Consider the following 12,621-nt stretch of genomic DNA (forward strand, 5'->3'; position numbering starts at 1 on the left):
CTCCACTGAAAGCTTTGTCACAGAAAGTCTTTCCTGAGCAGTATTTAATAGCTTTCCAAGGAAATTTCAATTAGGAGTTAGCTGCAGCAGCTTATTAGGCCTTTAATGGATGTTAATTAGAATCTTCATGCCTTCTCAATTAAGAGATGGGAAACATTTTTACGCACACAGAAAACCCTAAACCAGTGTTTGGTTCTTAGAAATAATACCAAAGGGGCAAGCATGGTGGCTCATGCCTGGGAGGCCGAGGCAGGTGGATCTCTTGGGCTCAGGAGTTCAAGACCAGCCTGAGCAAGAGGAGACCCATTAATAGAAAAATTAACTGGGGGTAATGATGCATGCCTGTAGTCCCACCTACTCATGAGGCTGAGGCAAGAGGATTGCTCAAGCCCGAGAGTTTGAGGTTGCTATGAGCTATGACACCATGGCACTCTACTGAAGGCAACAGAGTAAGACTCTGTCTCAAAAAAAAAAAAAAAAAAGAAAGAAAGAAAGAATACCAGCATTACTTAGGGCAGTAAATCAGAAACCCAAGCAAGGCAGAAAGCAGATGGTCTGTCTCATTTCTTGTAGCATAGAATAGGGGGAAATGACATCTTTCTAAGGTGGAACAGAAGTTTCTTTTTTCAGACCAGTTGCTTATCTTTGGCCAGAAATCTTATTTACACACGGTGTAATGCTTATGTTAAAATATGCAGAGCTGAGTATATAGTCACATTAATATTAGAAAAATCATCCCAGAGGCTAAAACTTTGAAAGTAGTGCATTATCTGAGCCAGAGTGGTAAAGTGGTTCCCTCTTCCCTTTTGAAGTCCTTTGTTCCTGGTGTTGTTGGGAATGGTTGAGGTTGCTTTTATATCTGCTTGAAGATCTTTTCTTTCATGAGCTTGCTAGTGAACGCAGCAGAAGTTTTTACTCTAGTTATATCGCCTTTTAGGAGTACATATAAATCTTCACATATTGTGAACCAGATATATTTTTAAAAGGAAGCTCTGAATCCCAGGCCTCTTTTCAGAATATTGAGAAGATCTTGCAACTACAAAGAGGGTAAAACACTTTCATCATTCTCAGGTGGGAGCAATGGAAGGTTAAAATGGGAGATGGTCCCATTATGTTAATAAAATAAGGTCAGACAAACATGATTGCCTGAATGGGCGATTTTCATTTCCCCCTTAGGATAAATCACTCAATTCATTTAGCGCACAGCCATCAAATTTAGAAAAAGTATTAAAAGAAATGTGTATCTGTAAAAACCACCTGGAAAAGTTATTTTAGGAGTTACAGTACCAAGCTAAATTCTGTTTCTTAGTTTTACTGTTTTGGGTGAGAGCTAAAAATTGAACTGGCTGATTCAGTTTTATCATGCCTCCATAGTAAAGGAAAGGAGAAGTGTATAAAGCAGATTTGTGAATAAAAACTGTAGGATACATAACAGTTTTCTGATCCCTCTGTTCTTTCTTTCCTCCTTGATATTATATATATATGTATTTTTTTTTCCTTAAGCTCTTCTTGAAAAGGTAAATATTTTTTATAGTCTCTTAAATCCACAAGGATTTACTCTGAGTCACTGTTTAGTCTATGGTATTTGAAATCCCTTTAAATAAATCTCTATATATTTGCAACTGAATCAAAGTAGTAAAATGCTTTTTAGGGTGTGTCATTCCCAACCTTTTTGGCACCAGGGACCAGTTTCATAGAAGACAGTTTTTCCACGAGTAGGGATTGGAGGAGGGTGCCATTAGATTCTGGTAGGGAGCACCAAACCTAAATCCCCACGTGCACAATTCACAATAGGATTCGCACTCCTGTGAGGATCTAATGCTGTCACTGATCTAATAGGAGGTGGAGTTCAGGTGTGATGCCAGCGATGGGGAGTGGCTGTAAATACAGCTGAAGCTTAGCCAGGCACTTACCACTGTTCATTTCCTGCTGTGTGGTTCGGTTCCAAACAGGCCCAGGATCCAAATACTGGTCTGGGGCGCCAGGGGACCACAGTTATAGACATCATTTTATAAACCACATCTATTATACATGACAACATGTATTTATGAGCATCCCCTGAAATGATGGCGTTTTTGCAATATAAATTTCAAAAAATTCATTTTTCTCTTCTCACTTTCTATAAGAAAGAAAGAAAAAGTAAATTCACACCTTGCATAAGGTATTAGGTTTTGTTAGACGAGCCTGTGCAAAGATTTGGCATTGCATGAAGCGTAGCAAAGGCAAAAAGCTAGAAGCTAGCTCAACTTCTATTTCCTCGGGCCATATTTCTCTAATGGAAAGTTTTCAAACTTAATTACCATCTGGGAGGGTTCACAGAGTTCTTGAGGAGCAAATCCCACATTGCACATGCAGGTGAATGGGTCTTACAGATTGGGAAGTGCCTCTTGCTTAAACTCTTCTGACTTTGATTTAGAGAAAGTGCTCAGTGAGTTGCCCTGTGAATGAAACATTTTTCAGCATCTACTACCACTAAGGCACAGTGAAGGCAGGCATTCTGATTTTTTTGTTTGTTATTGGGACCTACAATTAGAGATATATTTGGCCACATTAATGTGTTATTCAGGCTTCATAATTAGGATATAACCTTCTAGGTCTGGGAGGAAAAGCTGTAAAATGAGCTAAGTAAAACTGGCTGTGATGAGTATATGAATATTCCAGTGAGAAACATAAAGACATTATCAAAAGCACGTCGGTTTATTCTAAGTATTTAGAGAAGACAGAGCTGACATTTGGCCTTTCTCTGGTGAATGAACAAGCCAAATGATCTGCCTTGATTCTATTTGGTAGAACATACTAATTCCCTAACCACATTTTAGCATCTTTTATGTAATGTTTTGTTGTGACAAACTTCAGTTTCGACCCAGCCTTTTCTGTTCTTATATAAACAGGCAAAAAACAAATATCTTTATTCACGTCTGAGCAGTTGCCTTTTTCTAGATTATTTATAGCCTTGTATTCCTAACAAGACTAACAAAACATTTTCTTCTGGTCCCTTAAGAATAGGCTTTGTTATGTCAGTGATTATACTAGGATGTTATTTCTAGAATTTCAACTTGATTTCAAATTGCCTTTTCTGTATAAGTGAGCTATTTCTATGTCTTCTCAGAACATAGGTAAGGCTCAATAAATTATTTCTTTACTGGCTGACCCCTTTTCATGAAAATAGCACAGAAACCCACAAAATGGCAAATGAGGCCATGACCTGAGCCAAAAGGTGATGCCTTAAAGAAGTGCTTCCCCTAAACATGAGTAGAATTTATTTTCACTAGTCCCAGAAGTAGAACTCTTTCTTCCCTTAGTCTGCTAAGAAGTAGAAAGAAAAGAAGGAACATCCAAACAAATACTGGGTAAGGAGACCCTGATACAGTGCTCTGGGCCTGTAAGTGCCATGTAGTAAAATGGGTCTCCTTGGAAGGTTGGGTTGGCTGAGGAAGCAGTTTGTTCGTTATTATTGGGGAAAAAAATCAGTCTCTTCTACTGAGATGGTAAACACCTTTATTCTCATTAGTCTCAAAACTGAAGACCGTTCAAGGCAAGGCTAACTGTGGCTTTGTCAGAGCTCCTGGAATACAGAAAGAATCCTACTCTTTAGATCTCTTTGATGAGAACCAATTATGCCCTGTACAAATGTCACCATTTAGGTAGTGTTTGTTTTAACTGGCATTGTCAAGATTTATTCTGTACTTGTGTGTTGAAACCATTTATCTGCAAACTTTAAGGTGGCTTTGTATTTTTTTTTTTTGCAGTTTTTGGCCGGGGCTGGGTTTGAACCCACCACCTCCGGCATATGGGGCCGGTGCCCTACACCTTTGAGCCACAGGCACCACCCTTGGCTTTGTTTTTGTTTTAAATTAAAATAAGATAGACAATGATAACCTTTGGTGTTGCAGATCTTGTAAAGCCGCCTGGCAGCTCCTTCCAGGCACCAGCGGATTTACCCTTAGCTGTAAACACAGTACCATCGTCCACCCAGATGGATGTATCCTCTGCTGCTCTCCCTCCTCCATATCAGCTCATCAGCGTCCCACCACACCTGGACACTCTTGGCATCCAGGAGGATCCTCAAGACTACCTCTTGCTAATCAACTGTCAAAGCAAGAAGCCGGAACCCACCACCAGGTAAATTGTATATGCCGTGTGTGTGTGTGTATTCACACATTTAAGACTCTTACTTTTAAACTTTTTAAACCTTGACTTGCAGGCTTAAAGGAAACATCTACATAGGCATATGTCTCAGGCTTATAGTTCAGGTTTATATTTCACTGTTAATGATTTCCTATATCAAGGAGATTTTACTGAAGAAACACAATCTCTGCCATCTTTGGCAAAGAACAGTGGTACCCACAAGGCTCTTTTGGAAATCTGTCTGCTGTTTTACAGTCTTTGTTACAGACTCACAGTGTTACTTGCTGAACGGATTTCACTGATTTTTAAATGGTGATGTTGCTCCATTTTTTATGATTGTAAACCAGCCAAGGGTCATCTTTTGTTTCTGAAGAAGGAGAGGAATACCTACTACTAGAAGATTTTGAAAGCAAAACGATTCCATTGCAGTGAGTGTGTTGTGGTTTTGGGTTCTGTGTGAAACATTACTCATACAGGTGAAATCCCAGTATAGCAAATTCCATGGAATATACAGATTGGGCTTTAGTTAAATTTGATGAAGTGAGTATGTTGCTAAAAACTATGAAGCTTTTCTTTATACAATTTTAAGTAGAAGTACATTGTGGAGTACAGTCTTGACCAGAGGGCTCTTAAAGCCTCTCCCAAATCTTTAGTTTCCCTGCCTTCTTCTTTCCGGCTTCTACACCTCTCTCTTCTCTAAGCTATAAGATATTTTAATTTGATCAAACTTGTCATTTGACATTGAGTAGTTAGAAGACTTAAGGTGACAGAGAGAGATAGAGGGCACTTGTTTTACTATTTTACAAAGAAACAGGAGAACGATGATGGGGAGACCAGCCTCTGTCATTAATAGCTTGTGACAATTAGTGATACTGTCCATCCATTGGGCATGTTTGTTTATAATATAAAAGTGTGGGTGAATTGCATATAGACATGAAAGGTGTATCTAAAACAGGATTATAAGATATTGAGCATTATTACTTTGGTTACAAAGGGTTCCCCCCCATTAGAAAGTTATTGTTAAAAAAAAAAAAAGCAAGTTATTGTTACTGGGCTAGGATCAGATGAAGCACTTGTTCAAAAAAAATTTTATACAGAATTTGTTAAGATACACAGAATAATTTCTGTGAAACATGCCTTGAGATGATAGAAACAGCTCACACTCATTTCAGAGATGGTTTCTGTATATTTGTTGTAATGGGATTTTACCTGTAAGAGCAAAAAAAAATAATAATAATAATCTTACGAGTCAACACTCATTAATAATATCAAATTCTAACTTGATTGTGCTTGTTTGCTGTGAATATTCAAAATTACACACTCGCAACTTTGTTACCTATGATACTAACTAAGATTTTTATTTTATGAAGATTCACAAATTATTTTTCAGTAGCAACTTTTAAAAATCCAACAGCTCAGTGACAGGTTTGGTATATTTCATTTTTATATGGTAGTACTGCAGCTTTCCTGTTGCACTACAAATTATGCTCAAACACATTGCTCAGGTATATTTTGACATCTGTATTTTTGCAACTGTTTGAACAGTAAAATAATAAATACACATATTTGTGTCCACTATTATGCTGGGTGCAGTGAAGTTAAAATTAATTACGTTAAGATAAGTCTCCTCAGATAACAGTCACCTTTGGACTGTGCATGTAGGCTTATTAAGAAGTAAAGATTTGGGCAGCGCCTGTGGCTTAGTGAGTAGGGCGCCGGCCCCATATGCCAAGGGTGGCGGGTTCAAGCCCAGCGCCGGCCAAACTGCAACAAAAAATAGCCGGGCGTTGTGGCGGGTGCCTGTAGTCCCAGCTGCTTGGGAGGCTGAGGCAAGAGAATCGCATAAGCCCAAGAGTTAGAGGTTGCTGTGAGCCATATGATGCCACGGCACTCTACCTGAGGGTGGTACAGTGAGACTCTGTCGCTACAAAAAAAAAAAAAAAAAAGAAGAAGTAAAGATTTAGGTATTGATAGATAAAGATAAAATACGAAAGTTGCCTTGCAAACTTTTGTTCTTCCTGAAAGACTCAGATCAGACATATGCTCCTCTAGAAAACATTGCCCAAACTCCCAGGTTGCATTAAATGTCTTTCTGGGTTTTTAAGGCATCCTGATTATGGCTCCATATGTCCTTTGATCACAGTGTTGGAAATAGATTGATACTTCTACTTATTATCCACTCAACTACAAGCTGATCAAAGCAGGGGTTTCATTTATTACTCCTTATACTACATAACCTCTAGCTCCTCTAAGCTCTGCATTTGAAGTAAATGAAGTGCAAATTTTAAAATATGTATAGGTACATTAGAAATTCCACAAAAGGGCAGTGTAAGTGTTTTTAAGATGGAGAAAACAGAAGCTCTATAGGAGGAATAGGATTTGAACTAGACCTAGTTGTGAGAGGAGAGGAGAATATCATTAGTAATTTGTACAAAAATAGCATGAGGGATAGGAGAGGTGAGAGTGAGCACGGCTGGAGGAAGATAATGAGGAAGGAGAGCCTCTTGGAGGAGAGGGTTCAACTTGGGGAGTGGTGGGACAAGAGATAGGACGTCCCTGCTGTTAGTGGCCTCAGTGCCACGTGGATTACTTTGTGGCCTGATAGTTCCCACAGCCCGTAGGGACTCTTAATAAAGATTTTTCTCTATGTAGGTGACTGAAAGAAAAACTGTGTTTTGAAAATACTGCCACAGCGTATTTTCCTGTGAATAGATGGGAAGAGGGAGAAAACAGAGCAAATTCTGGTTAGGAGGGTGTCAGGAGGGTGATGGACTTGAACTTGGGGTGGTAGCAGTGGAAATAGAGCAGGGGAACATAAGGGCAGGTATGAAGAAGGATTCAGTGCCCGCTTGACTATGGAGATCAACGAGAAGGAAGGAAGCTGATTGGGTTTTGAGCCTGGAGAATCTGGATAAAGTAATTTCTTTATTTCTGTTTTTTTTTTTTTTATTCTTCTAATGCTCTTTTAATTCATGTAAGTCATTTCTTTTGATGCAAGTCAGGAAGAGCGATCCATTTGAGAAGGAAACTGAATTTGGCTTGGGGCACATAAGCAAGGTAATACTGGGATAACCAAGTGGAAATGTCAGTTTGGTCATAATGTGTTTTAGAGTATGGTGAGAAGATGGGAGTTGTTAGCACCCAGAGAAGAAGGTGGCAAGGAAAAGAGATTCTCTAATGGCCTGTATGGTGAACATTTAGAGGACTGAACTCTGTTAGCTGGTGGAGGGACAGAAGAAGCAGGCAGTCCGTGAAAAAAGGGAGTAATGAGCAAGGAAGAAGGAAAATCAGTACAGCACAATGTGGGTTCTCTGACGTCAGAGGGGAGACTTGAAGTGAGTAAATGTAATACTTTGTCTAGTGCCAGGTTTGCTAACAAGTCAGGGAACATAGCCCTTTGTAAGAAGCGTCATAGGTTATTCAGAGAAATACTGTTTAAATTCCTTTACAACTTTGGATGGCATGTACAGATAGTCGTGTGTCTTGCTTAGCATTAAGAAAGTGAGAGAGTGCACTTGTCTTGTTAGCTTGTCTTACACCCACAATTTGTGATGCCTCGAAATGCTGAGACTGAAAATGTACCCAAAGCATAAAATATTTCTCAAGGCTAATTATTATTTGGACTTCGTTAACTTGGTGTCATTTACTTTGATCCTCTTTATGGTGTTGGCTAAATGTTTCTTTAAAAAAATCAGTGAAAGGGAAGATACATGAAACCTATTAAGTTGTTATGACTTGTAGGTCACATTGAATTTATTCATTCCCAGGTAATCACTAGACTTTTCCGTTTTATGGAACAACAAATTTGCCACAGGAAGGTTTAAGAGCCATGTATCAACTTTGTAAACTGTACTTTTTGCATGTTCTTCAGAGAAAGTGCTTTTCCTTCTGTCTATATGTTAATCATTTACCTTTCCCAGAGTTTTGTGATATCTAATTCCAGTGCTGCAGGGATTGTGATTTTACGTGTAGATTTAATAGGTGGAGTTGGGGGTGTGGGAAGGTATAGGACGAGAGTTAGGGAGAATGGTTTTGGTGGTTTTGTGGTGGCGATTTTGTTGTCTGGTGTATGACCCTAAAAACTAAAGAATATTTGTGCTTTACATCTCATGGATCACACACACAGACACACATACCCCTAATGAAAAAAGCCATATCTTTTGATTGCTAAGCTATAAAAATGTTTAAAATGTATTTTTATAACTTCACCATGTTTATTCTGTCATTAATGATTTTTATTTAGAACACATGCTGATTCTGCAAAATCCACATCTTCTGAAACAGACTGCAATGACAACGTTCCTTCTCATAAAAATCCTGCCTCCTCCCAGAGCAAACATGGAGTGAATGGCTTTTTTCAGCAGCAAATGATGTATGACTCTCCACCTTCACGTGCTGTGTCTGTCTCTGTAGACTCCAGCCTGTATAATCTGCCCAGGAGTTACTCTCATGATGTTTTACCAAAGGTGTCTCCATCAAGTACCGAAGCAGATGGAGAGCTATATGTTTTTAATACCCCATCTGGGACATCAAGTGTAGAGACTCAAATGAGGCATGTATCCATTAGTTATGACATTCCTCCAACACCTGGTAATACTTATCAGATTCCACGAACATTTCCAGAAGGGACCTTGGGACAGACGTCAAAGCTGGACACTATTCCAGACATTCCTCCACCTCGGCCACCGAAACCACATCCAGCTCATGACCGATCTCCTGTAGAAACGTGTAGTATCCCACGCACGGCCTCAGACACCGACAGTAGTTACTGTATTCCTGCCGCAGGGATGCCACCATCACGGAGTAATACCATTTCCACTGTGGATCTTAACAAGTTGCGAAAAGGTCAGCTCCAGTTGGCTTCTACTCTGTTAGAGGTCAATTTTAGAAAATCAGTTGTTCTGGCTTAGTGCCTGCAGCACAATAGTTACAGTGCCAGCCACATACACCAGGGCTGGCAGGTTCAAACCCAGCCCAGGCCTGCTAAACAACGACAAGGGTAACAAAAAATAGCCGGGTGTTGTGGTGGGCGCCTGTAGTCCCAGCTACTTGGGAGGCTGAGGCAAGAGAACTGCTTAAGCCCAAGAGTTTGAGGTTGCTGTGAGCTGTGACACCACGGCACTCTACCGAGGGCGACATAGTGATACTCTGTCTCAAAAAAAAAAAAAAAAAAAAGAAAATTGGTTTTTCTGGATGTTTGTTCTTTTCAGCATAATATGTTAAATATAACTATGCTATAAAAAATAGTCCTTTCTTTTTGCTTCAGCTCTTCATTTACCTACTCATGGTACAGAGTCAGAGTCTCAGAAGATCCCTGAAAGGGGGTGGGTGCATGTGTGTGCATTTCTGCTCTGTTGGAAGGGAGAGAGAGTTGGAGTTTTTTATCCCTGAAGAAGTATGGTCTTTAGTAACAACTTCCTGCCTTAGGAAGTATGTCCTGTCTTTCCTACTTTCTATAATCCTAAGTGGATAGCTCCTCTGTTGAGGCAGAGGAGCAGGAAACGGACCAGCCAAACAGCCTCTCAGAGTCATACTATTTCCTGTATTTGTGTGCCATTATGGCTGCTTCTAAGTCCCATCTGTTGGACTCGTGTTTCCTTCCTTCCTATATCAGCAATTTTTACTTTGTGTCTAACAGGTGATACTCTGTTCCAATCAAATCATTGTGCTTTTGATTTTTATTATGTTTTAAAAGCTGCATCTTCTCTCTCCTTGTCACTATCCACTTCTTAGTGCTAGTGAGTGTACTTTTTGAAGACCCTTCTCCTAGAACCTGCAACCAAACGTTCCAGACTTTGAGAGGGGAAAAAATGGGTCTAAATTATTTTCTGAGATACTCAAAGTCCTAAACATAGAAAGCCAGTGTTTTTAATGCAGATACCCTAAACACTGTGTGCTAACAGTTCTGTATTTTGTACTAGAGTTTTCCAGCTATCTTAAAGAAGATAAAGATTTGGTATATTGTGCACAGTAATTATATCAATACTTATTTAACCATTCAAAAGCAATTTCTAACTCTTTTCTTAAAGTGACTGTATAAACTGGTTAGAAGTTAATGAGATGCAAGTTAGGTCTAAGGTGGTACAAAAGATGAGAAAATAGTATTTTTCTTTTCCATCTTTAGATAATCATCCCATCCCAGGCTTAGACATGCACTGTCTCTCATAACTTAGGTATTTGCACTGATTAACATAAGCATGTGAGTGTCTGCATTTTCTACTAGTGATTTAATATGCCAATTCAAGACATTATTCTTTGAGCATCCTTTTTAAAATCTGTGTGTGTGTACAGATGCATGTGTACAAAGAGAGAATAGGTCATTCTTAATTACTTTGAGAGCAGGTGAAGATGGGAGGCAATGTTGATAGTTTGTTCTTTGTTTTAGATGCTAGTTCTCAAGACTGCTATGATATTCCACGAACATTTCCAAGTGATAGATCTAGTTCACTTGAAGGCTTCCATAACCACTTTGTAAGTATACTCGACATCACTGAATGTATTTCATTGTCACAATCTTTATACAATAGTGCCCTGAGACTAAATGGGATCATAAAAATACCTTCAGATCTGTATGAATGGGTGTGACTTGCAATTGTGTTTTCACTTTTGATAGTAGTTTTTGTTTATTAAAAGAAATATGTGTGTGTTTTAGAAAATCAAAAATATGTTGACAGTGGGAAGTGTATCAAGTGAAGAACTGGATGAAAATTATGTCCCAATGAATCCCAACTCACCGCCACGGCAACATTCCAGCAGTTTTACAGAACCAATTCAGGAAGCAAATTATGTGCCAATGACTCCAGGAACATTTGATTTTTCTTCATTTGGGATGCAAGTTCCTCCTCCTGCTCATATGGGCTTCAGGTCTAGCCCGAAGACCCCTCCCAGAAGGCCAGTGCCTGTTGCAGACTGTGAACCACCTCCCGTGGACAGGAACCTCAAGCCAGACAGAAAAGGTAGGGAGAGCACGGCAAAGTGAAGGGATCAGGCGGGTGCCAATTAGATCTGTCTTTAATTCTAAAACAGAATTGGGACCACATTCTGAAATATTCCAGATTACTTTAATCATTGACTCTTTTAAGCAAAGCAGTACTACTGTTTATAAACTAATAATTATATCGTATGTGGATGCCCAGGTGAGATTATAAATCTCCTATCTCTAAAGCAGAGGGTACAAACTAAAATACCCACAGGGACTGGCAGGAAGCGGGGAGAATTAGAAGAAACTGGAATATCTTTGCCCCATCTAAATGGAGTAACTAACTGCTACTTAGTTATAGTCCTTGGTGGGCTTGTGAAAATACACACCCACACAGGCATAGCTAGTATACCAAGAGAAGCTAGAAATATAGGATCTTAGATGTATTACCTCTTGGATTTTAAAGTCTGTCAACTGATTATTTTTTTTAAAAAACATTGCATGCCAAGCCCAGCACTTTTGCAAGCTAGATAAATGGCCTTCAGCTGCTATGTAGTAACCTCTTCTCCAGAGTATATAATAGCAAATCATACTTAAGACTATTGATATATATTTCACATAATTATTAAAGAATAGTCAAATTCTATTCCTTCCACATAACAACTTAAAAATGACTTTGCCTTTGCTGGGGTGTGAGTAAATGCTTCTAGTCTGTTCTTTCCTACTGGCCTTCATAAGTAACATTAAATTTGAAGGTAGCATAATAGGTTAAAAACTCTGTAAAATAAACTTTTTGAACAAATTGAGAAATATCTAAGCAGGTTTTTTAAATTTTGGTTTTAGTGGTTAAAACATGTAGAATTTGATGTGTTGCATCGTGCTGTTAGTGTGGCTTAATCTTGACAACCAAAATAAGTTAGTGTAAATGTGTTGAATGACACGATTTCTGGCTGACTTCAAGGGATTCTGGCAGATTTGAAAAGTCCTGTGTTGTATGTCATTTTATAAGAATACCTAATATTTGTATAAATTTCTCATTAACCTGGGCTTAGATAGTTAACATTAGTTCTAATTAAATTCCTGTTGTGGGAAACAGAGACTGAGAGTCATTCAGAGTATCTTAAGAAAGAGCATTTGGTTTTGTCTGTTAAGGAAGGGAGGATGCATCTGTGCTGAACAAGGCTATTGGGAACTGAGGCGGTTCTGGGGGACTGTTGCTACATCCTGCTCTTTCTTAGTGTTCCTGTTTCATGGGAAGTCTTTGTATCTGCTTAGTTCTCTCTCATATTCTTTCCTTCTTTTCTGTTTACTTCTACTTTGTATCCTTGGCCTTAAATGGGTTCTGCTTTCTGAGAGCTTTGGCCCGCAGTGCCCCTCTGTGGCCTCAATTCTGCCCCAGCTCCTTTTGGAGCACTCTGGCAGCTCCCACATCAGCTTTGCATTGCCTCATTCATTATTTATTCCCTTGAGATTGCTTAGAGATAACTGATTTGTCTAACCTGTCTTTTCATACCAGGCCGCATGACAGACTGTAGGGCAGCGCATAGATTGGCTGCTATTGGGCCAGATGCCCA

General features: G+C 39.2%; 1 protein-coding gene across 3 annotated transcripts in view; it reads left to right on the forward strand.

Annotated features, from left to right (window-relative positions):
* GAB1 (GRB2 associated binding protein 1) overlaps positions 1-12,621 on the forward strand; it is a 148,261-nt gene that overhangs the window by 107,957 nt on the left and 27,683 nt on the right. For 2 of the 3 annotated variants that reach the window (XM_053582187.1, XM_053582189.1), the window contains exons 3-6: positions 3,894-4,122; positions 8,372-8,973; positions 10,514-10,599; positions 10,781-11,084. In XM_053582187.1, coding sequence (XP_053438162.1) covers positions 3,894-4,122; positions 8,372-8,973; positions 10,514-10,599; positions 10,781-11,084 — 1,221 coding nt within the window. Of the gene's footprint in view, positions 1-3,893; positions 4,123-4,475; positions 4,557-8,371; positions 8,974-10,513; positions 10,600-10,780; positions 11,085-12,621 lie in introns of all 3 variants that reach the window. The other variant, XM_053582188.1, reaches the window with a different exon arrangement.

This window comes from Nycticebus coucang, chromosome 1 (genome assembly GCF_027406575.1).
Source record: "Nycticebus coucang isolate mNycCou1 chromosome 1, mNycCou1.pri, whole genome shotgun sequence".
In the NCBI taxonomy this organism is placed as follows: domain Eukaryota; kingdom Metazoa; phylum Chordata; class Mammalia; order Primates; family Lorisidae; genus Nycticebus; species Nycticebus coucang.